The sequence below is a fragment of the Fringilla coelebs genome (assembly GCF_963513975.1).
Source record: "Fringilla coelebs genome assembly, chromosome: 13".
In the NCBI taxonomy this organism is placed as follows: Eukaryota; Metazoa; Chordata; class Aves; order Passeriformes; family Fringillidae; genus Fringilla; species Fringilla coelebs.
In genome coordinates this window covers 20,582,498-20,603,410 of record NC_140039.1, presented here as the reverse complement: position 1 = coordinate 20,603,410, position 20,913 = coordinate 20,582,498, and the positions used below count along the sequence as shown (strand labels likewise).

General features: G+C 47.1%; 1 protein-coding gene across 1 annotated transcript in view; it reads right to left on the bottom strand.

Moving 5' to 3' along the window:
- The window catches only part of LOC311158757 (contactin-4), a 259,902-nt gene that overhangs the window by 15,839 nt on the left and 223,150 nt on the right, over nt 1-20,913 (bottom strand). The window contains exon 13 of the mRNA XM_084214354.1: nt 16,018-16,145. Coding sequence (XP_084070480.1) covers nt 16,018-16,145 — 128 coding nt within the window. The remainder of the gene's footprint in view (nt 1-16,017; nt 16,146-20,913) is intronic.

Here is a 20,913-nt window from a genome sequence, read left to right as displayed (position 1 = left end):
TGGAAAAGATCTCTTAAGGCCACCAAGCCCAATGGAATGGTCACCACCACTCTCTCCCCTGTCCCCTGTCCCCAGGTGCCACGTGCACACAGCTGTCAAATCCCTCTGGGCAGCTAGAGGAACCTTCCCATGGGAATTCCTGCTGCCATCCGACCCAAGCCCGGCCTGGAGCATCCCTGGGGTGGCAGGAGCACAGCTGGATGTGACACTGGCAGGGACAGTCTGTAGGTGTCACTGAAGGCTCGGCAACAGCAGAGCTCCTTCCCTGCCTGCCTTCCACTCTCAGGAGGATGCTCTCTGTGGGACAGAGGCGGCACTTCCCGGTTTTCCGTGGTTTTTCCAGCAGCTCTGAGCAGCCTGAGAGCTCCTGGGGACTGGAGCAAACCCTGCTGGCCACAGCAGCACAGCTCTGAGTGCCCAGCCCTCCCTGCTGGGGGGCACCAAGGTCACCCCAGCTCGTGTCACCTCCTTCAGTGCCACCTGAAATCCCGAATTTCCTGCCTCACCTCCCTCGGCTTCCCCAGCGCAGTGCCAGAACTCGGCTCTGTCTGGCTGGATAACTGGATTTGGTTTATCCTACAAGAGATTTCACACGTGTTTTCTTCCTTCCTTAAAAGAAAGGGAGCTGAGCATCACTTTCCATCTGTGGGAAGGCTGTGATTGCTTCCCTTCTCTCCTTTATCAGCCACCCATCGTCAGCCACGAGTGCATCTCCCGATGCTGTTGGGATGCTGGGATGCAGTTTGGGATGCTGGGATGCATTTTGAGATGCTGGGATGCATTTTGAGATGTTGGGATGCATTTCCAGCTGCACCACCCAGGCCTGGGGGTCCCAATCTGTGAGGGAACCGTGCCAATGGATCAGGTGTCCATGGGGAGGGAGGATTTGTTCAGGGAAAGCAGCTCTGCTTGTCCCAGCCGCGGGGCTGCATGTGTCACATCCATCTGCAGATCTGCAGGATGTGACATGGGCTGCAGGGGCAGCACACGAGTGACACAAACCCCACCAGGGGCTGACACTCACAGATAATGCTTCTTTTTTTTTTTTTTTCCTTAAAAAATAGGTCAGAGCAGCTTTGGAATGAGGCCAGACACGGTGTCACTGACTGTCACAGCAGAATCCCCACTGACCAGGGGGGTTTTCCCAGACCAGGTGGACTCAGAATCCTGTTCCCAGTTTGGCTCAGTTTGGGGCTGGGTGAGCCCCTCCAGGGGAAGCAGCCAGCCCAGTCCTGCAGGTGAGGACATCCTGTAACAGGTAAGGATATCCAATATCCCATGGCAGGTGAGGATTTCCAGTTGCAGGTGAGGATTTCCAGTTGCAGGTGAGGATATCCACTGAGTGCAGGTGAGGATTTCCACTGACAGGTGAGGATATCCAGTTGCAGATAAGGATTTCCAGTTGCAGATAAGGATATCCAGTGGCAGGTAGGGGTATCCAATGGCAGGTGAGGATTAGACAAGCAAAAGAGGAGGAAGGGTGCCAAATGAAGAGGAAGGTTGCTCCAGTGTGGGCACAGCCTTGGAGTAATTGGGAATAAAATGAGTTTTCCTCCTTGCTTTCTGTCTGACCTTGAGCAAGTCATTAAAAGTCTCTGCTGCCTTATTTGCCCAGCCTATAAAATGGATCAGGTCTTCATTAGAAACAGCTGCAGGTGAGGCTATCCAGGTGCAGGTGAGGATATCCAGGTGCAGGTGAGGCTATCCAGCTGCAGGTGAGGCTATCCAGGTGCTCAGCAGGCAGTGGGACCTGCAGTGCCAGCCTGGCTGCTGGAGGAGCACAGAGTGTCAGACTCCCAGAAAAGGCTGAACTGGAACATGCTCAGGAGATGCAGCTCCTGTTGTTAAATCGGTGCAATTGAGCATTCAGAGGCAGATTAAACAGAGAAGGGATAATGTCAGCATTTCCAAGGCTGGCTGCAGCTAATACCTAAATGCTTATTTAGACATCTATCCCAGCACACAGGAGGAGGTCAAAGGAGAAGGAACAGAAGGGAATACTTGGGTTTTCACATATTTATCCAGAATAAAAACCCTGAAGAAGTCAAAACTCCCCTCCACAGCCTCCAAATTAGTAGTTCTCTTCAGACTCTCCTCCTTCTAAGGGAAATTTTCCAAAGACTTACTCCTTCCTTTCCTATTCCAGCCTTGCCCTCATTCCAGTTTGCACTTGAATGTTGTACAAGATCTACAGAACCATGGCATAATTAAGGTTGTAAAAGACTCCAAGATCATGAAGTCCAAACTTCAGCCTACTCTGAGGTCTGCAGTACCTGTCCCTCTCCCATTCTCTTTTGCCTGAGTAGGGAAGGTCTGTTGGAAATACTCCTGACTGCTGATATTCCTTGAGAGGACCTGTGCAGATAAGCAATGAATTTCAGTTTGATTAACCAGCTAATTACCTAATTCTCTCAGATTAGTGTTACAGTGTTAAAGATCCAGATATATTTCTCCTTATCTGCATAAACCATTTCCTGTACAAGCTTTTATGATGTGTTTTTCTTGTAGATGAACTCTAACTCGAGCATTTGGGACTCATTTTCCTCTTTTTTTTTTTTTTTTTGAATACCAGCATGTTCACCAGTTCCATTTTGGCTTTTATCAGCAGGAGTTAATAAATGCATCTCCGATCAATGTCCTCTATTTGCAATGACATTTTACATTATTGTATTGATTCCAAGGCAAATCATGTCTGGAGATAATAAAAATCAATCCTGGGGGACGTGGTTTCTATGAGCAACCAAAGAATCAAAGTCCAATACATGAAAATACTCAAATTTGCTCTATTTTTTTTTTCTTTCTGTTTGTGAATGAAATACTTATCCAGGACCATAAAGTCAAAAGCCTCTGAGACCTGACTGGTGAAACTTCTGGGAGTTTTGAGTGCTCTGTCATCAAAGAGAGGAAAGAGGAAAAGAGTGCAGGAGAGAGGAAAATACAGCTCTGAATTAGAGAGATTAAAACCCAGTGAATGACTGAACACATAGAGGAATTAGCAGAGCAAATTACAGCTGAATGGACTGAGTACTTCGTGGGGCATGGCCAAAATTGAGATGAAAAAGAAATGGGGAAAAGGTCAAGTATTTACAGTATTTGGCCTTTAAAATATCCCACCTGTGAGCTGTGCTGAGTCACACAGATGCTTTCAGGAACAGGCACTTGGCTTTTATGCCAATTTATCCCTTTTTTCCCTGCAATCAGCTATCACACACATCCTTAACAGTAGATTCTGCAGCATTTCCACCCTCTGGTGTGTACTATGGCAGTTCAGCCTAATAAAATATAATCCTATTAAAAGCAGACACTATCAGTTTAGAAAAGGGACTTTAGGCCTGGGACTGAAGTCACTTAGCTCTGATTTTAGAAATATTTGTGATTAGTGATTAGAGCTCTCCATGCCATCAGGCAGCCCTGATCTCTGCAGTGAGCCATGGCCCTGTGTTCAGCAGGGATTAGGGAGGGCAGGGATGGAATATCTGACCTTTCCTGGGAGAGCACAGCCTCAGTCCAGCAGCACAGGGGCTGAGCTGGGCCTTGAGGATGTGCTAAAATTGCTCTGCTGAAGGAGGATCCTCATCTTGTCTGGCTGAAATCTCCCCCCAGCAGTGTGGGAACACGGGATTATTTTAGCTGGGAGCCTGAGCCCCTTTGTCTGGAATTTTCTGTGAGGGTGGGAAAGTTGTTGTAGGAGGAGACCTTGGCTGTCTCTGCCTGTGATCTGTCCCTTCCAAGAGCAGCAGTTTCCTCCTCAGCTCCACTGAAGAGCTTCCCACAGATGGAAAACTCTCCAAGGCTGATGGCAGAGTCTCCCTGGCAGGACTGAGTGCCCAGAAAGGAGCGGGCACTCAGTCAGGGATGCATTCTGCACACCCCATCCACACTTCTGGGGGGCTGAGTAATCAATGAAGGTTATTTAAATCTGAAAACAAATGAAAGTTATTTAAATCTGAAAACACATCGAGAATGGAACTGCAGGGGGGATGCTGGGGAGGGCTGTGCCATCAGAGCAAATTCAAAGACAAAAACATCTGAAAATACATCCACTCCAGAGGGAGTGCAGGGAGAGAGGAGAGCCCCCAGTGCTCCACTTTAACCTCCATTTTACCCAGTGCCATGCAATCTGAGCAAATCAAGCTCTCTCCACACAATTGTCACAAAGCAAATCAATGGGCTCTGGAGATGACAATCAGATCTGTCACTCAGGGAAATTTGTTCTTGCTCTTTGCAGCGGGATGCAACAGAGCCTGATTACACCAGGAACCTCAAACATCCTCCCCCAGCTCTGCAGACTAAAATAAAACCCACTCCACTCCAGAGCTGCCTCCAGTGAGATCTCTGTGCCTGACAAACGAGCCAGGCCTTGGTGACAATCTCTGTGGAATTCAGGGTGTCACCTTTTGTGGGCTATTGATTGGGACAAGCTGATATCTGTCTTTTCAAGTGTGGAATAATCTACTGTCGTTGCAGAAATGATGAGCACCTGGCAGAGAAGGTTAATCAGATACAGCAGAAATCACAGCTAATCTGAGATAAATTGCAAGTCACCCAGGGATCAGTCACTGCTCTCCCTGTACCACAAACCAGGGGAATTGTGCAGATGGAATTCCGTGGAGCCCAGGTGCCCAACAACTTTTTGTCCCTTGGAACATTTCACCCTCTGGAGCTGGTTCTTTTATGGTTTTTTTACAGGGTTTTAATAGTGATGATCATAAATCAAAAATTTCAGGAGGCAGCAGAGCAGCAAAAAGACATCCAGGCACTCAAACTGTAAAATCACAGAGTGACTGCCACAGCCCTTGCATTTCTAAGGCACAGATGTGTATTTTAGGCTTTCCCAGGTGAATTCTGTGCCTGTTACCCACCCTCCTCATCAGCACCGAGATGTTTGGAATTAGCTGCTGTGCCAGGATAAATCCCAAATTAAGAGTCATTAGGAGCAGATGCCTCTTGAGCTGTCAAACTTAGGGAGCAGCCAGAAAATCCCTGGCTGGACTTTGCAGCTCCCCAGTGAATGATCCCCAGCTTAACCATCCTTAATGTCACACTGATCAAGGCTTGGCTGTGCCATCCCTGCCCCGGGATAAGCCAGGTTTGGAGTCCAGGACATTTATCAAGCCCAAGACATTCCTCTTCCCACCTGCCACTGTGGAAAGGGAACTGGACAAGTTTTACTGTTTTTCTACTCTTTTTTTCTTTTTTTACTATTCCCTTTTAACTGGTGGCAAATGCACATTATCCAAGAGCACCTACAAGTTAAAGTCAAGCAAGGCACAGCAGCTGCCAACCTCAGGGTGTTCCAGGGAGCTGAGCCAGGCACCAGGGAGGCACAGAGAGCAGAAGCAGGGGGGGATTTTAGCTCTGATCCCACAGGGAGTGTGTCCCAGCTCCCAAGGGGGCACAGCAGGGACCCAGCCTGAACACTGGGACCTGGGGTGACAGCCAGATGGGAACAATTGAGCTCAACAATTCCATCAAAAAGAGGATTACATAAGCAAAAGAGGAGGAAGGGTGCCAAATGAAGAGGAAGTGTGGGCACAGCCTTGGAGTAATTGGGAATAAAATGAGTTTTCCTCCTCACTTTCTGTCTGACCTTGAGCAAGTCATTAAAAGTCTCTGCTGCCTTATTTGCCCAGCCTATAAAACGGATCAGGCCTTCATTAGAAACTGTTTTGTCTCCCTGTACCGCAGTGCACAGCAGATATTTTTATTTAAGATGAACTTTTCCTTGCTCACAGCAGCGTGAGCGAGCCTGACGCCCAAACACCTATTAGAGAACAAACCCCATGGCAGGAGAGCAGCACCATCCAAACAAACACTGGAACAGAATTCCCTGGGCCAAGCAGGTCTCATTTGTCTCCTGGTGAAGATGAGATTGGCTCAGGATGCCCTGTGCTCCCTCCTAAGGAAGTGACTCATCCTAATTAGAGGCACAGAGAGAAGGCAAACCTCCCTTTCTGGGGGCTGTGCTCCTGCTTTGCTGCCTGCTGCTGATGGCAGGGGCAGGGTGCAGGCAGGATCACAGGTGAAATGAAAATAACAACCCCCCAGACCGCCCCTCATTAGAACCCGCTCAGAATCCTCAGCGCCTCCTCTGCTGAATAAATCTTCCCCGCAGAGCATCATTAAAAAGTGTCCCTGGCATTTCTGCTCTTCTGTGGCATTTTGCCTCAAATTAGCCAGGAGTTTTCCTTATGTAAATAGTTCCAAGAGCCAGCCTGCAAAGACACACACAGAGGGAGTGGAGGAGCAGCAGCTCCACCTCTCCCCTCAGCCTGGTCCCAGTGCTGGGCTCAGCCTTGGTCCTCAGCTCTCTCCCAGACACTCCTGCTCGTGGCTCTCTGTCACAGACACATTTTATGAAAAATCCTTTCTTTAGGATTTTTTCCTCCTGAGAAGCTGAGAGGCCTCAGGAACAAAATGCAAACAATAATTATCTGCTGCTATGGAATGCACTGGGTGCATCTTTGATTGGTCTCATGTGGTTGTTTTTAATTCATGGCCAATCCCAGTCCAGCTGTCTCAACTCTCTGGTCACTCACAAGATTTTATCATCATTCCATTCCTTTCCTTGCCATCCTTCTGGTGAAATCCTTTCCTCTATTCTTTTAGTGTAGTTTTAGTATATTATTTTCCTTTAAGATAATATATATAATAAAATAATCAATCAGCCTTCTGAGACATGGAGTCAAGGTTCTCATCTCTTCCCTTGTCCTGGGACCCCTGTGAGCACCAGCACAGCTCTCTCCTGCAGGGAATGATTTCATTGTCAACTGCTCACTTTAGCTCCCAGGACTAATGGATTTTTACAGAGACTTTTGACTGTGCCCCTAGGATGGCAACTGAAATTTTCCCTGCTGAAATACTGCTGATTTCCTAAATAAACTCTGTATTCATGTATATTCACAACGAACCTGGAAGAAAACACAGTGCTAAACCCTACAAATTGGATTGGTTCTTCATGGCCCACTTAAAAACTTCAAATGAAAGCAAAATTCAAATTCCAAGTGTGTGTGTGTGACTGACAGAGACAACCAGCCCAAGCCATGGCAAGTCAGCTCAGTGATGAAATTCCATGTATTTCAGAGCCCACCTGCTCCTGAGTCAGGACATTGGTATTTTGGGATAAAGACAAGAGACTCCTGTCTCCACGTGATCTCTGATGGGAGTGCTCATAATCTTGCACTAAAAAAAAAGAAAATCAGGTGGCAGGAATCCCTGATATTGAAGCAGCTCCTCCCTCTCGTTCAGCAGCGCTGCAGACACCCCCTGACCTGTCCTATCCTTTCTCTGGGTGCCACCTGGCTTTTATCATCTGACAATAACCCTGGGTAACCTGTTGGCAATCCAGGCTCAGGGAGAACAACTCCAGCAGCTCAAACCCTCGGGTGCTGGGCTCTGCTGAGCTGCTTCCAGAAGTGCCCCTGAGAAAATGCTCAGCAGGGCTGGGATTTCCCCAAACGCCGTCCCAGATTCCTGCCTGCAACGCTCTCACACCTCCTCCTCCTCCCACCACAGCAAATGTGCTCTCTAAACACTTCCTCTGTCTCTTTGATGTTAAAAACATCGCCCTGGGGCCAGTCTGCTGTGAGTCAGTGATTTCAAGGATGTAAAGTTCCTTTTCTTTATTCTCCCATGCTGCTTCCTTCATCCCCACCTGGAGCATCTCCAGTCGTGTTTAGCTCATCATCTCCCCATCCCAGCACACTGAATTCCTGACAGCTGGGGAGAGGTGGCTCTGGGACACCTTCCCCAGTGCCACGTGCTACAACAGCCTCAGCTTTCCATTTTATTGCTTTCCCTTTGGGTATCACCCCGACTCACCCAGGAATTGTGGAATTCCCATGGAACTCCTGCCTGGAAATTCATCCCACTGCATGCTTGGAAAGAAGGACAAGCTCTCCGTGCCCTCCTCTGGGATAAAAACCAAATTCATCCCCCAGTGCAGGCTCAGAAGCCAGGATCTCCTCCAGCAAGGAGGAGAACACTGAGCACAGCTGGAAATGTGAAGTGCAACTGTCGTGTTCAATTTTCTGCCAGCCAGAGGAGCTCCACGGAACTAAAAGCTCAAGGAGACAGAGCTGAAATTCCTGGTGAGTGCCCTGCAGAGGCACACAAAGCTGCAGAAAATGAGATTTGGCCCCTGAACTCTCAAGTACCAGGGCTGGGCATAAGAGAGAATATCCTGAGTTGGAAGGGATCACCTTCCACTACCCCACTTTGCTCCCAGCCCTGTCCAGCCTGGCCTTGTTCATGATTTTGTCCAGCAAACTGATTCAAATTATTTCATATAAAAGAGCACATTTTTTGTTCCCAGCCTATTCCTCTGTGTGAACGTTGAGGTGCTGCAGTTAAAATTGATTAAATACTGTAAATTCTGGGGAAAAAAAAAATTGTAAAATGTAAATTCTGGCAAAATCCATCCAGTTCCAGGGATGGAGCATCCACAGCTTCTCTGGGCACCCTGTGCCAGGGCCTCACTGCAGAATAATTTGTTAATTATGATTTATGTGCAATCACACCCACAAACTCACTCACACACACTGCATTTACTCAGATTTACATGTGATCTATGGCTTTGGTTAAACCACGCTGGGCTTTCATTTGTATTCAGAAACTGACAAATATTTTAACCTTTCTGAAACACAGCGTGTTCAAATAAATTGAAGTGAGTTGATGAAAGCTGTTAATTAACCTGCTTTTGTCTCATTAGGAGTCTGTGTTTAACCCACAGGTCTTCTCCTCTCGCAGCTGATGTATGGATCTGCTCTTCAGTGATGAGCCAAACAGCCCAGGCTTGTACTGGCCATGGAGAACTCCTGAACCTCCTGCTTTTTTGGGAGAGGTCAGACAAATTCCGAGAACAAAAGTGCTCAGCTTTTAAAGGCATTATTCTTACCTTTTTTTTCTTTTTTTTTTTTCCTTGTGGTGGGAGAGGCTGCAATATTGCTGACCCTGCAATACATTGTGAGTTTAAGGCAAAAATACAGAACAAAAATACTGGGGATTTTTTTCCCTTTATAGGTTACTCAGACATAATGGTTGAACTTTGCTAAAAATATAATTTTTTCTCACTTTATGTGCTGAATCAGGTGTACCTATAAGCATCAGCACTTGCTGTAGTGTTGATTCCATTATTTACCTGAGCAATTTTCAGTTTTAAGAACCTTGATGGGCCTGAAGGTTGGCTGGGGCTTGGAGGGAGAAAGGAAAAGGTGGTGAGAGGGGAGAATCTGTGGCATTTCCCAATCTGTGGCATTTCCCAATGTTTCCAGGGGAAACATTTGAAAGAGCTGCACCCCCTCCATCCCAGGCACTCAGTACCTGCAGGAGCTGCTCCGTGGGAGTTGATCCATTTGAATTTCTGCTTTGAAAAATATCACTCCAATAAGGCTGGAGATTAGTCCAAAACTGGCACCAGAGCAAGGCAGGAGATGTATGCTTTTTAATATCAAGCTCTTCACCGAGATGACTTTTATCATGTTAATGGCTGAATCACACTGATTGTGAAGGAGCCAAAATGAGGCAATTAGTAAGGGCTGTGACAGCCCCAGCAAACGACACACGAGCTTTGCAGGGGGAGCCAGATGGATATCTTCAATATATTTCTTATTGTCTGCTTGTGGTAATATGTTCAATTAAACTAAATCAGGACTACAGAAGAACCTCTGAATTGCCTGAAAAAAAAAATTAATTGTCTGCTGCAAATTTAATGAAGCTTAACACTTGTGCTATGTTTACAAGTTTTATTTGTTATGAGCAGTAAGTGCTTACAAGAGAAAAAGAAACTCTGAACTGACTTCGTTCAGGCAGCCCTAAGAGCAGCCCACTGGTGTTTGGTTTTATGACTGGATTTGATTTCATTTACATCTCTCTCTCTGCCATTCACTGGTTTTGTCCTTAGCAGCTGAGTGGGTTTTTTTCTTTCCCCAGGAAGAACCTGGGCACTCTCACTGTGCTGTTCATTCACAGTTCTGTGATCCAAGTCATGCTCCAACGTTGTTTGGCCACAAACCTGTGATAGGACATGTCCCCAAAGGGGCCCTGGCTGCTCACTCTGACCCTCAGCAGCATCATAATCATCATCCTCATCCTCAGTGTGCCACCAACCCTTCCCTGCTCACAGATCACAGCAGGTGTGGAATTACAGAGCCCTGGGACACCCTGAGCTGGAGGGACCACAGGGATCATCCAGCCCAGCCCCTGCCCTGCACACACACCCCAAATCCCACCCTGGCATCCCTGGGAGGGTTTTCCAAACCCTCCTGGAGCTCTGGGGCTGTGCCCATTCCCTGGGCAGTGCCCAGCACCCTCTGGGGGAAGAACCTTTCTCTAAAATCCATCCTAAACCCCCTGGCACAGCTCCAGCCCCTCCCTGGGTCCTATCCCTGTCCCAGAGCAGGGATCAGTTGTGTTTGACAAGTTCACATTCAGAAAATCAGAGGCCAAACTTGTCTCTGAGCAGCCCAGGGAGGGGAGGCTTTGGGCAGAGCTCAACAGCACAGGAGGCACCTGCTTCTCATTTTGCCACTTCTGTCACCTCAGAACAATCCCAGCCCTTTTGCTTCAGTCAAATGTCAGAAAAACAGGGATGCTGACAGGATTCACAACAATTTCATCTTCCTTGGGGTGCTCTGGGGCTGCCCTGGTTGTTCTGATGACCTCTGGTCCTCACCTGCACAGGGCTGGGAGGGAAACCTGTCCCTTACCTGGCTGGGGGGGATGCACCTGCCAGTGCTGAAACCCAGCCTGAGCCCCTCACACCTGCACAGGTGATGTGGGTCAGCTGCACACAGCAACCTCGGCTGCCTGGCAGCTGGGATGAGCAGGGAAGTTGCCTGGAAGTCTAAAATCCTTGCTCAAACCTTGTGTTCCATATGGAGAAGAGCTCTTGCAGGCTGCCAGCACCCTGAGGTAGCTGCTGCATTCCAGCAGCTCAGATTCCAGCCCCAGCCTCTGCTGCAGGATTTCCCAGCCAGGGAAGAAGAAGTGAAGAAGAAGAAGTGAAGGAGATGCAGCAAAGTGCAGCTCAGCACTGGGGCTGCCAGGGTTGAGGGAGGGCAGGCGTGGTGGGGCACAGCTCTCTCATTTATAATCCTGCCTTTCACGCACTGCTCTGGGTCATAATTTTACTTAAACCCAGCAAAAGAGCCTTAATTGTGTCCTAGAAATAATTGGTGTCAGTGGAAATAGTCCAATTAGAGGGGAATATTTTCCTTTGCAATTTCACGGCCAAAGATTACAGCTTTCCTTGTCAGTTGTGGAAATCAAGCCTCGCTGCTGGTTGTGACTCAGAAGTCAAGAAAGGTTTCTCTTAACTTAGAAAAAAGTTTTATTTCTTAAACATGAGAATACATAACATGTTCTCATGAATAAATCAGAGCCTGCATAACTCCATGGCACTGCCTGAGCTTTTTTTGCCTGCAAATCACTGATTTAGAGATTCTGGAGTAAAAGTTCATACTCTAAATTGACTTTTCCTCCATGAAATTTAAAAAAAAAACGTATTAGACCTGATAAGAAATATTCATTCATGGCTGAACGACATATAAAAATTGTGTTCAGCAAATGCTAAAACAAAATTTAAGAATAAGGAAACTTCTTTTGATGGTTTAAGAGTTGAGTTTTTACCTTGGTTTTGACAGTAGCTGAAGACAAACCTCATGTGCTATCCAGGAAAATTACAGAAAGCCCAGAAAATATGGACAATAGTCTGGGATTATTGCTTCAATCTCTGCCTCTCTTTTTTAAATTATGTTTTGTGCTTTCAACAGCAGGTGTCACTTAACCAGGTCCCTTTTTTAAGGCCTGAGGCATAACCAACATGAATTTAAGATGATTTTGAATGATAAGGAGAGAAAAATAAAGAATTTGCATGACCTTAAACACTGCAGGAAGAAAGCAGAGCTCAGTGACAGAGGAGCCACTCGTGCTGCAAAATGACCAAGCACTAAGCCCAGACCATGGATGGGTGGGATGGAAAATAAAAAAATCCCTGCAGCAGTTCCTGGGACAGCTTTTCCATGGGAGCCAAGCAGCAGCAAAGGGGGAAAATCAGGGAGATCTGGAGAGGGCTCCTGGGAATGGGGACAGTGCTGGAACAGGTCAAGAGATTCCAGTGGCTGCTGTAATTTTCCCTTGGTTCACGTTACAAAATCCCCTCAACATCCTAATGGGTGGTTCATTCTTCATTGGGGGAAAAGTTAAAGCCCCACTCCAAGGAATTGATATCATCCCAGTTACTCCAAAGTCACTTCAAACTCAGCAGAGCTGAGAACAGCTGGTAAAATTCATATTTACTGGAATTCCCTGATTAAAAAAACCCCAAAACCTGAACCAAACCCCACGGACACGAGGCAAGCACAACACAAATTCCAAAGAAAGAAGTTTCAATTCTGATCAAATGATGTTGAAACAGGGACAGCCACGGGTGGCCAGAGGGGACCATCCCATCCCACTGCCACTTTCTGCAGAAGGCAAATGCTGTGTCCTAAAGGACTGCAACAAACACAGCAAGAATTCCAGGTTTAAAGGCAGCAACATCTGAAGTCTCTGAAAAGTTACTCGATAATGGGCCCAGAATTTACAGTATTTAATCAATTTTAACTGCAATGCAGCACTTCAGCGTTCACACAGAGGAATAGGCTGGGAATGAAAAATGTGCTATTTTATGTGAAATAATTTGAATCACTGTGCTGGACAAAATCAAGACTATCTGTCTATTCAAGCGTGAGGAAAAAATAACCTCCTGACATTATCTTTGTGTTCTTTTCCTGCTGAAGTGATACAGATTCCAGCCAGCAAAAGTTCTCCTGCTTTTACTGCCTTGAGCCCTCCCGTGACAGCCCAAATGAGAGGAGCTCACAGCAGCAGGAAAATGTTAAAGGTGCATCATAATTAAAGAGGCAAATGAAGCCATTGGAAGCTGCCCTTGTCAGGGATGCACTCCCTGAGTGGAATTGCTGCACTCCCCAAGGGGAGCAGGCAGGCACCAACCCCATTCCGAGATCAATTTCCACTGAAATGTATTTAAATTTAGATACAGAGATGGATTTCCAGCTGAGCCCACAAAAAGCAGATGTTTGGGAAGGGGTGCCAGCACTGGGACCATGATCCACTCACCTCCAGTCCCCAAAGCAAGCTGTTTATTTTTTTATTTTGCTGAAATAAAAGCCTGGGAGCGTGCCAAGGACCCCCTCACCCCATGAGAGGGGCACACAGCTGATCCCCTGGCTTTTATAAAACCCAGCTGGGTTGGGATGGGATGGGGATCCCACCCACCTCTGCTGCAGCTGGGACAGCAGCACAGGAGCCTCTCCTGCTGCTCCCCACATCCTCAGCTTTTATTGCTCCTCCATCAGCTCCTCTGCTGATCTCCCTGCATTAAACACAAATGAACTCATCTTGTACGGGCTGTGCCTGTTTACTCTGTTTGTCATCTAATCCCCCTGGTGCTCAGACAGCCTCTCATCTTTCTGTGTGCTGCAAGAATTGAACATTTAGCCTCAAGTACGGGAAAAATTGAGGGAACAAGATGGAAAATTAATATTTCTATAATACATGGGAACACACACCGTGTTTTACAGCGCTCTGAACACTGCCTGAGAAGGAGCTGCTTCTCCAGCCTTACAAACTCAATCCTGCTTTTTAATTTAAAGGTCAAACTGTACAAGCAAGTTTTTAAGATTTCAGGTCTTGGAGGCCAAGGGGTTCTCATTTAGCAGCAGCCAACAGAACAAACCCAAAGCACAAGTGCACTGGTTCAGAAAACCACTGGGGTTCACCCAGCCTGACAACAGAATGTTAATACCCAGCCCTATGGGCACCTGTCAGGATTTGATATTTTTTAAACTGTCTACTCATGCATAAAATGAATATTTATTCATCCCTCTCTGGTTGTTTGCCAGGGAGTTATTTTAAGCTCCTTGCTTCTGGTGTAACATATTCCTCTCCCACTCCCATCCTTGCCTACACTGTCTCTGACACTGTAGGCATCTCTCCCTGAGAAAGGAAATTAAAAAAAAAAAAAAAAGGATAGCCTGCAATATTAATGGAAGAACACAGAAAAAATGTCCTGACCTTCACAGGTTTTTTACTCAATGACATAAGAGGAGTTAGAAAAGAATGCAAGCATGTCTTAAGGTCAAAACCCACATCAGCTGTTAAATTAGTCTTTTTGTACACCAGAAAACTGAGGTAAAATAAGGAACTCACTCATATTTCTGTCCAAACTCACACGTGTTTTACTCAGGGCAGAGAAACTCAAGCATTTCACTCTCTAATACAATATTTTACACAGTTCATTTGGAGTTCAGAATAGTTTCTTCTCTTTTATACTTTTTATGGGCCAGACTTCGAAATTGCATTTCTCAGTTTGCTGTTAATATCCACGTCTCAGGCTGAAGAGTTTATTCTGTGCTTCGTGCACATGTGTCACTGCCATTAATGCAAATGGAATGGAGTCAAAACAGAGCACTGAGGGGGAAAAAGCCCCCACTAATCCTTTATAACCTCAGTGGGGAGAAAAGTGATTTGTGGAGCACGGGAAGGCAGAGATCAGGCACAACAGTGCCGAGGTTTTCCTGGGAGCTGCAGGATATTCCTGGTGCACTGGGAGGGAGGGAGGATGAGCCAGGAGCTACAAAACCATGGAATAACAGAACCCAGTCACTCCTGCCTCCAACAATTGGCTTTTCTGTGTGGGAGAAGCAATCCCTGAACTGCAGCTCCTGGTTCTCCCCCTGGGGTCTTTCAGCAGGTGGAAAACCAGGACAGTCCCAGCTGTGGGCAAGCTGGAGCTGGACAGCTGGAACCCCACCCTGCTGGTGTCCCTGGGGAATTGGGGAGGGGATTGGGGCTGGAACCCCACCCTGCTGCCATCCCTGGAGAACTGGGGAAGGGATTGGGGCTGGAACCTAACCCCGCTGCCATCCCTGGGAATGGATTGGGGCTGGAACCCACCCTTCTGCCATCCCTGGGGCACTGGAGAGGGGATTGGGGCTGGAATCCCACCCTGCTGCCGTCCCTGGGGAAGGGGCTGGGGCTGGATTTGCCATTTTGCTGCCCAGTTTTGCTCTGGGACAGACAGAGGCTGATCACAGGATGCCCAGGGAATGCCCCTGGATCCCTGGAGGTGTTCAAGGCCAGGTTGGACACTGGGGCTTGGAGCAGCCTGGGACAGTGGAAGGTGTCCCTGCCCATAGCAGGGGGTGGGACAGGAGGGGTTTTAAGGTCCCTTCCATAATTCTGATAATGGATAAAGTCTTCAGCTCCTCCAGAGACCTAACTCTGGTCCTCACTTGTCTCTGTTCTTGTTTTCAGGGACCACCGTGGGCAAATGCCACACAAAGGACTCAAAACAACCCCAAACTTGAAGAATTCTTGGGGTCCAAATGTTTCCCTTTGCAGGTTCAGAAAATCCCAGATTGGCTGGGGTTAGAAGGGACCTCTGGATATGTTGATATGTTCCAGTTATAAAAAACATGGATTGAAACCCAGATTGAAACATTTAAAGTATTTTCTGTATCCTACAGACACAGCAGACAAGGACAGCCTCTATGATCCATCACTGCAAATGTGTAGGAGAATTAAAACTGACAGCATTAGAGCTTTTGATTGATTTATCACTTTGTAATCAATGTTTCTTGATTTGCTATCCAATATAGATTTTTCCCCAAAGAAGGAGATAGCGAGTGAGTGTAAGGGCAATAATCTGTATGTTCATGGCCTATAATAATTAATCAGACGCTGGACTACTCATCAGCAGGGCAAAAATTAATTCAACACATTTGTCAGTTCCTCTCATTGTTCACCAAATTATTCCTTTAAATAACTTTGTCAGATTATTCCTTTAAACATCTCGGTCAAATCACAGCTTTTACTTTCGCAAACAACATTTGACAGAACACGAATAAACACCCGCAATTCCTGAAATGCTGAAATTCGGCCCTGGAGGAGGAATCATCAAAACAAACGGGAGTTAGTGCCCCAGCCAGCCACAATAGGAATGGTTTTAGTCACCTTTCACCACCAGGCTGCCCGTGCTGCTGGCTGTCCCAAAGTGGTTGCTGGCCACGCAGGTGTAGCTGCCCGCGTCCGCTTTGGTGACGTTGACGATGCGCAGGCTCCCGTCATCCAGAACTGTGATTCTGCAAAGACAGCAGGCACAGGAGCTTCATTTCCCCTTTTTTTTTAAGCCTCCACAAAAATCAAAGCTTCAGGCTGGGTTTCTTTTGGCTAAGGTTGGTTTAAAAGGCACAGAATGCAAGTGAAGATCTTTATATCTCAGTGGGTCTCAGACAAAAGGCACCACTCAGGCTCCATGCTCTGCAGCAAGGACAATCCCTGAGTATTTCTTTCCAAGCTACTTATTTTTGTTTTATTTAATAATTGCTTCACTGGAGTTCCCTTTATAATCAGATTTTAGGGGAATAATAGTATCATATGGGGGGGTGTCACTGACATGTTTTATGAAAAAATCCTTTCCTTAGGTTTTTTCCTCCTGAGAAGCTGAGAGGCCTCAGGAACAAAATGCAAACAATGATTGTCTGCTGCTGTGGGATGCAATGGGTGGAGCTGGGATGGGTCTCATGTGGTTGTTTCTCATTAATGGCCAATCCCAGCCCAGCTGTTCAGACTGTCCCAGTCACAGACAAACCTTTGTTATTCATTCCTTTTCTATTCTCAGCCAGCCTTCTGATGAAATCCTTCCTTCTATTCTTTTAGTATAGTTTTTAATATAATATATATCATAAAATAATAAACCAGCCTTCTGAACATGGAGTCAACATTCTCATCTCTTCCCTCCTCCTGGGACCCCTGTGAGCACTGCCACAACAGAGCCCCCACTCACAGACCTGCTCCCACAGATGGCCCAGTCTGAGTGGCTGTGCCAAGCGAGGAGGAGGAGGAGGAAGATGGCACAGGATGCTCTGAGAACAGTCACCCATCTCTGTGCTGGCTCACCTCTGCCTCACCTGCCCCTGCAGCAGCCCAAGAGCCCAGGGCAGCTGCAGGGAGCAGGGACAGAGGTGATATTTCACCCATCAGCAGCAGGGATGTTCACAGGAGCGTCTCAGCTGGCTCGTGCTCCCCAGATTGTTGCAGTCAGAAACACTCACTGCTGTCCTTTCTTTCTGAGTGCCAGGGAAGTGCTCCTGTGGCTGCAGCTCAGGGATGGGAAGGGAGCAGTGCAGAGAGGCTCCTCTCCTCCCCAGCCCTCCTCGGGCACAGGTCAGAGCTGCTGCTGCACCAAACCCGGGCTGGCCCCCAGCAGGGCTGGGCAGCACCAGCAGCTCCCCAGGAAGGATTTGCTGCTCTCATCAATTCCAGATCTTCAGGAACAACAGGGCCTCTCTGAAGGCTCAAGGTGCCCTTGGCAAGCATTGAAATTCCAATCAATGTAAAGCAGGACAAGCTCAGCATTGTGCTCCAGCACTGCCCCACCAGGCTCTGCCCTCCTTCCCTCCCTCCACACTTCTGCCACCCCAGGAAACCCAGAAAAAGTAGAGTTTTAGATTATTTCTGTACAGTTGAGGTTTTATTTTTAGTTATTTACGCTTTATTTTCAGCCATATGGCTGAAAGCTATTTGCTGGCTAATCTCTTCCATGGATCATTTTAATTGTGTCTGTTGATGAGGCCGGATTTAATTTCAAATTCTAATGCCTTTTCTGTCTCTGTCTTTCTCCTGCTATTGCTTTCCTTCTCAGTTGTCTTTATTCCCAGTGCCAGACTGGTTTTTAGGTGATGAGGACTGGAAAGCCCTGGGGACACCTTTGGATCAGGACACCAATCCAGCTTTGGCACATCTCAGGGCGTGCTGTCTTTATTTCCTTCCTTTCCTAAGCTGGGACCGTGCTCCCAGGCTTTACCCTGAGCCCAGGGACATCCTTTAACCCCAGGCAGGCTTGCAGAGAGCTCAGGAGGGACCTGCCCTGAGGTCTGCAAACCCCTTCCCCAGAGAGCCCCAGGAATGTTTAACTCTCATCTGGTCTCTCAGCACCTCCCTCCACACTCCTGGAAACGAGCAGCATTAAAAGTGACAGATAACTGTACAAGTTAACTGATTTTTTCCAAATAAATCAGACCATTAAAAGCTCTCTGTGACTCATTGATTAGGAGACCTTATGGTTATGTGGCTCTTTTTGCTGAAGCTGCTTTTCTACAGCGAAGGTTTTGTCCTCTAATCTGAATCCAACGTGCTAAAAGTTAACAAATAATTATTTGAACACTTGGGAATTTGTTGCAGTTAGTTGAGAAGGGAGGAAGGCCTCTCACTGATATTGCTAATTCCCAAATTTTCTTTGCAGACCTATCTGCATTGAATGAGATGAGGGGCTCATTTCAGGCCACTGAGGTTCTCAAACTGCTAATTGTCTGGAAAGCAAACAACCCTTCAGCCACAGCTTCCAGCAGTTTGGGTGAAAAACTTCTTCAAGACACAAAGTTGAAAGTGACTGAAGCACTGCTCAGTGTGCTCTCTCCTCTGAAACACACTCTCAAAATGTTTTCTAACCAGATGCCTGGGAAGATATAGAAACAAACCACATTTCCCATAAACAGACATATCAGAACAAAGTGCTGGCTGCTGAGTGTGCGCCTCTTGAAACCACCACAAACTCAACAAAGGAGCTCCTGACTTGCTATTAAATGTTCTGGGTTCTCTGACTCTACTAATAGCAGTGCTAACAAGAAATAAAAATATAAATCACTTCTTGCACAGGTTAATGAACTGTTCTGCTGCTAATGTCACTGCTAATCAGAGAAAAATCAAAGAAAATAAAAATATCCATTTGAAAAAAAAAAAAAGAAAAGGACACTGACAATTAGGCAGAGCTGGAGCAGTGGCAGGAGGCAGAGCAGTGCAGAACCCCTGGTGCTTGTTCCCAGCTCAGGATGCCCTGCCAGGTCTGTGTGTCACCCCCAGGATGGAGCAGGGCAGGTGTGACTCATGGAGCCCACTGCAGCACTCCCAGGAGCAGATAAATATTCCTCAGGCAGCAACATGTGCATTTAGAGATAGAAATTGTCCTGTTGAGCTCAGGAAGAGTTTTATCACCGACTTGGTGAAAATGAGATCAAGCCCTTACTTGGAATAGAAGGGAAAGTGGAAATCAGGAAATCTGCCCAAGTCCCAGAGCACATCACAAACCTGAGTGTCAGTAAGCAGCTCCATGGAAATCTCACTCTGGGGGTTCACTGCATCACCTGCATCTCCCAAAACCTGCCTGCTGCTCAGCTGAGCCTCCTGCTTTGACAGAATAGTCCCTTAAAACCCCAGACCTAGAGCATCCCCCAGAAGATCGTGCTCTGGGGTTTAATTGAGAAAACCTGTGTGGCTCCAGGAGCAGAGCACAGCCCCGCAGAGCTGGGGTGCTGGAGCTCACCTGGCCCTGCAGGTGGGAGCCTGTGCAGGGTGAGGAGCAGGGCCAGGCCCTTCCCTTCCCAGCAGGAATGATCCCAAAGCCATAGCAGGGCACAGGGGGCACGGCAGGGAGCCCTCAGTGCTTCCTCACAGCTTGCCCTCTATTTTTCTGTTCAGCAGGTGGAAATGTGGCTGTGGATGGAAGATGAGTGGAGCACCAATGCAGTGCATGTGGCAGCCAGGCTGTGCCTCCCCTCCCCGAGGGACCCAGCACTGCAGATCACAGCTCCCTGCTCCTTCAGAGCAAAAGTGCTCAGATTTACAAAGTGAATTTTTTCTTTTTTTTTTCCCCCTCTCAAAGGGTTTCATTAGCACTGCTGCAATGGAGTAAGGTATTTTGTTTTCTTATCTAATCATTTTAGCATTTTAATTTATGAAATACAAGCATAACTACCCTTGCTTTCACTCTTGATTAAACACACGCAGCTGAAATATTTCATGCTTAGCCAAGTGAACATTTTAAATATTTTTTTCCCCCGCGAAACAATGCTCAGGATGTCCGATCCTTTTTCTATTACAGGCAGAAAAGATGTCTTAGAGCAAGCATTTAAATGAATGTCAGCTGGAAGAAACACACACTGAGTGCAATTTGAGATAAAACTACCATTGATCCCTTCATGTACAGCCTTTGTGGCAGTGGTGACGTGGCCATTGAAAAGAGACACTGGTGCCAGAGTTCTTCTAAGAGATAATCCGTCTTCTGAGAGAGGATTTAGGTTAAATGTACCTGTGAAAAACAGTGTATTTCAGCTGACATGATGAATGGCCCATTGTTCCCCTGGCTGCCGAGCCTGGGCTGGGGGGCTGGAAGCAGAGAAGAAAGCAGAAGCACCAGGCAGCCCTGACTGCAATCTCAGCAGTGTATTTGTTCCCCCTTTTCCCAGAGTTCCTTGGCAGGAATATCTGGAGCAATTTTTAGCCTAACAGCAACTTTGCCTCGTGCCACAACTCTGGGCAATTGCATTATTTATCAAATTATTTCTATCAGACATCTTCGTAGCTGTTTATCACCTTTACAAGAATGCTTGCCATGCAATGGGGGTTATTAAAATGTTCTCATGGATGTGGTACTGGCCATTAGGCTATTTTGGGTAAGCAGTGAAGTTTATAAATCCTCTCAGGTTTTACTGCTCAGAGCACAGCCCCCCCAAAATCACAGACACAGCTCACCAGTACCTGCTCATCTCTTGAAGAGTGGGCTGGTTCAGGGTCTAGCCCACAGGTAATAAATAATTCCTGTGGCCCTGTTGTCCCCAGGTGTGACTCCAACCTTTGTGTTGCATAAATAACTCACAGCCAGGTCAGAGCTTTCTGCTTCCTTCACCTCCATTAAAACACCCGAGGTGAAAGCCAGGCTCCTGGGGCTCCCAGCTCTGATGGGGAGAGCCCTGACCCTGAACCCCACCCAGCACCTGCCACGCCACAGGAGCCCTTCAGGCTCCCCCTGTTCTCTCAATGAGCTTTGCTTCCTGTCATGGGTTTTATTTTTTC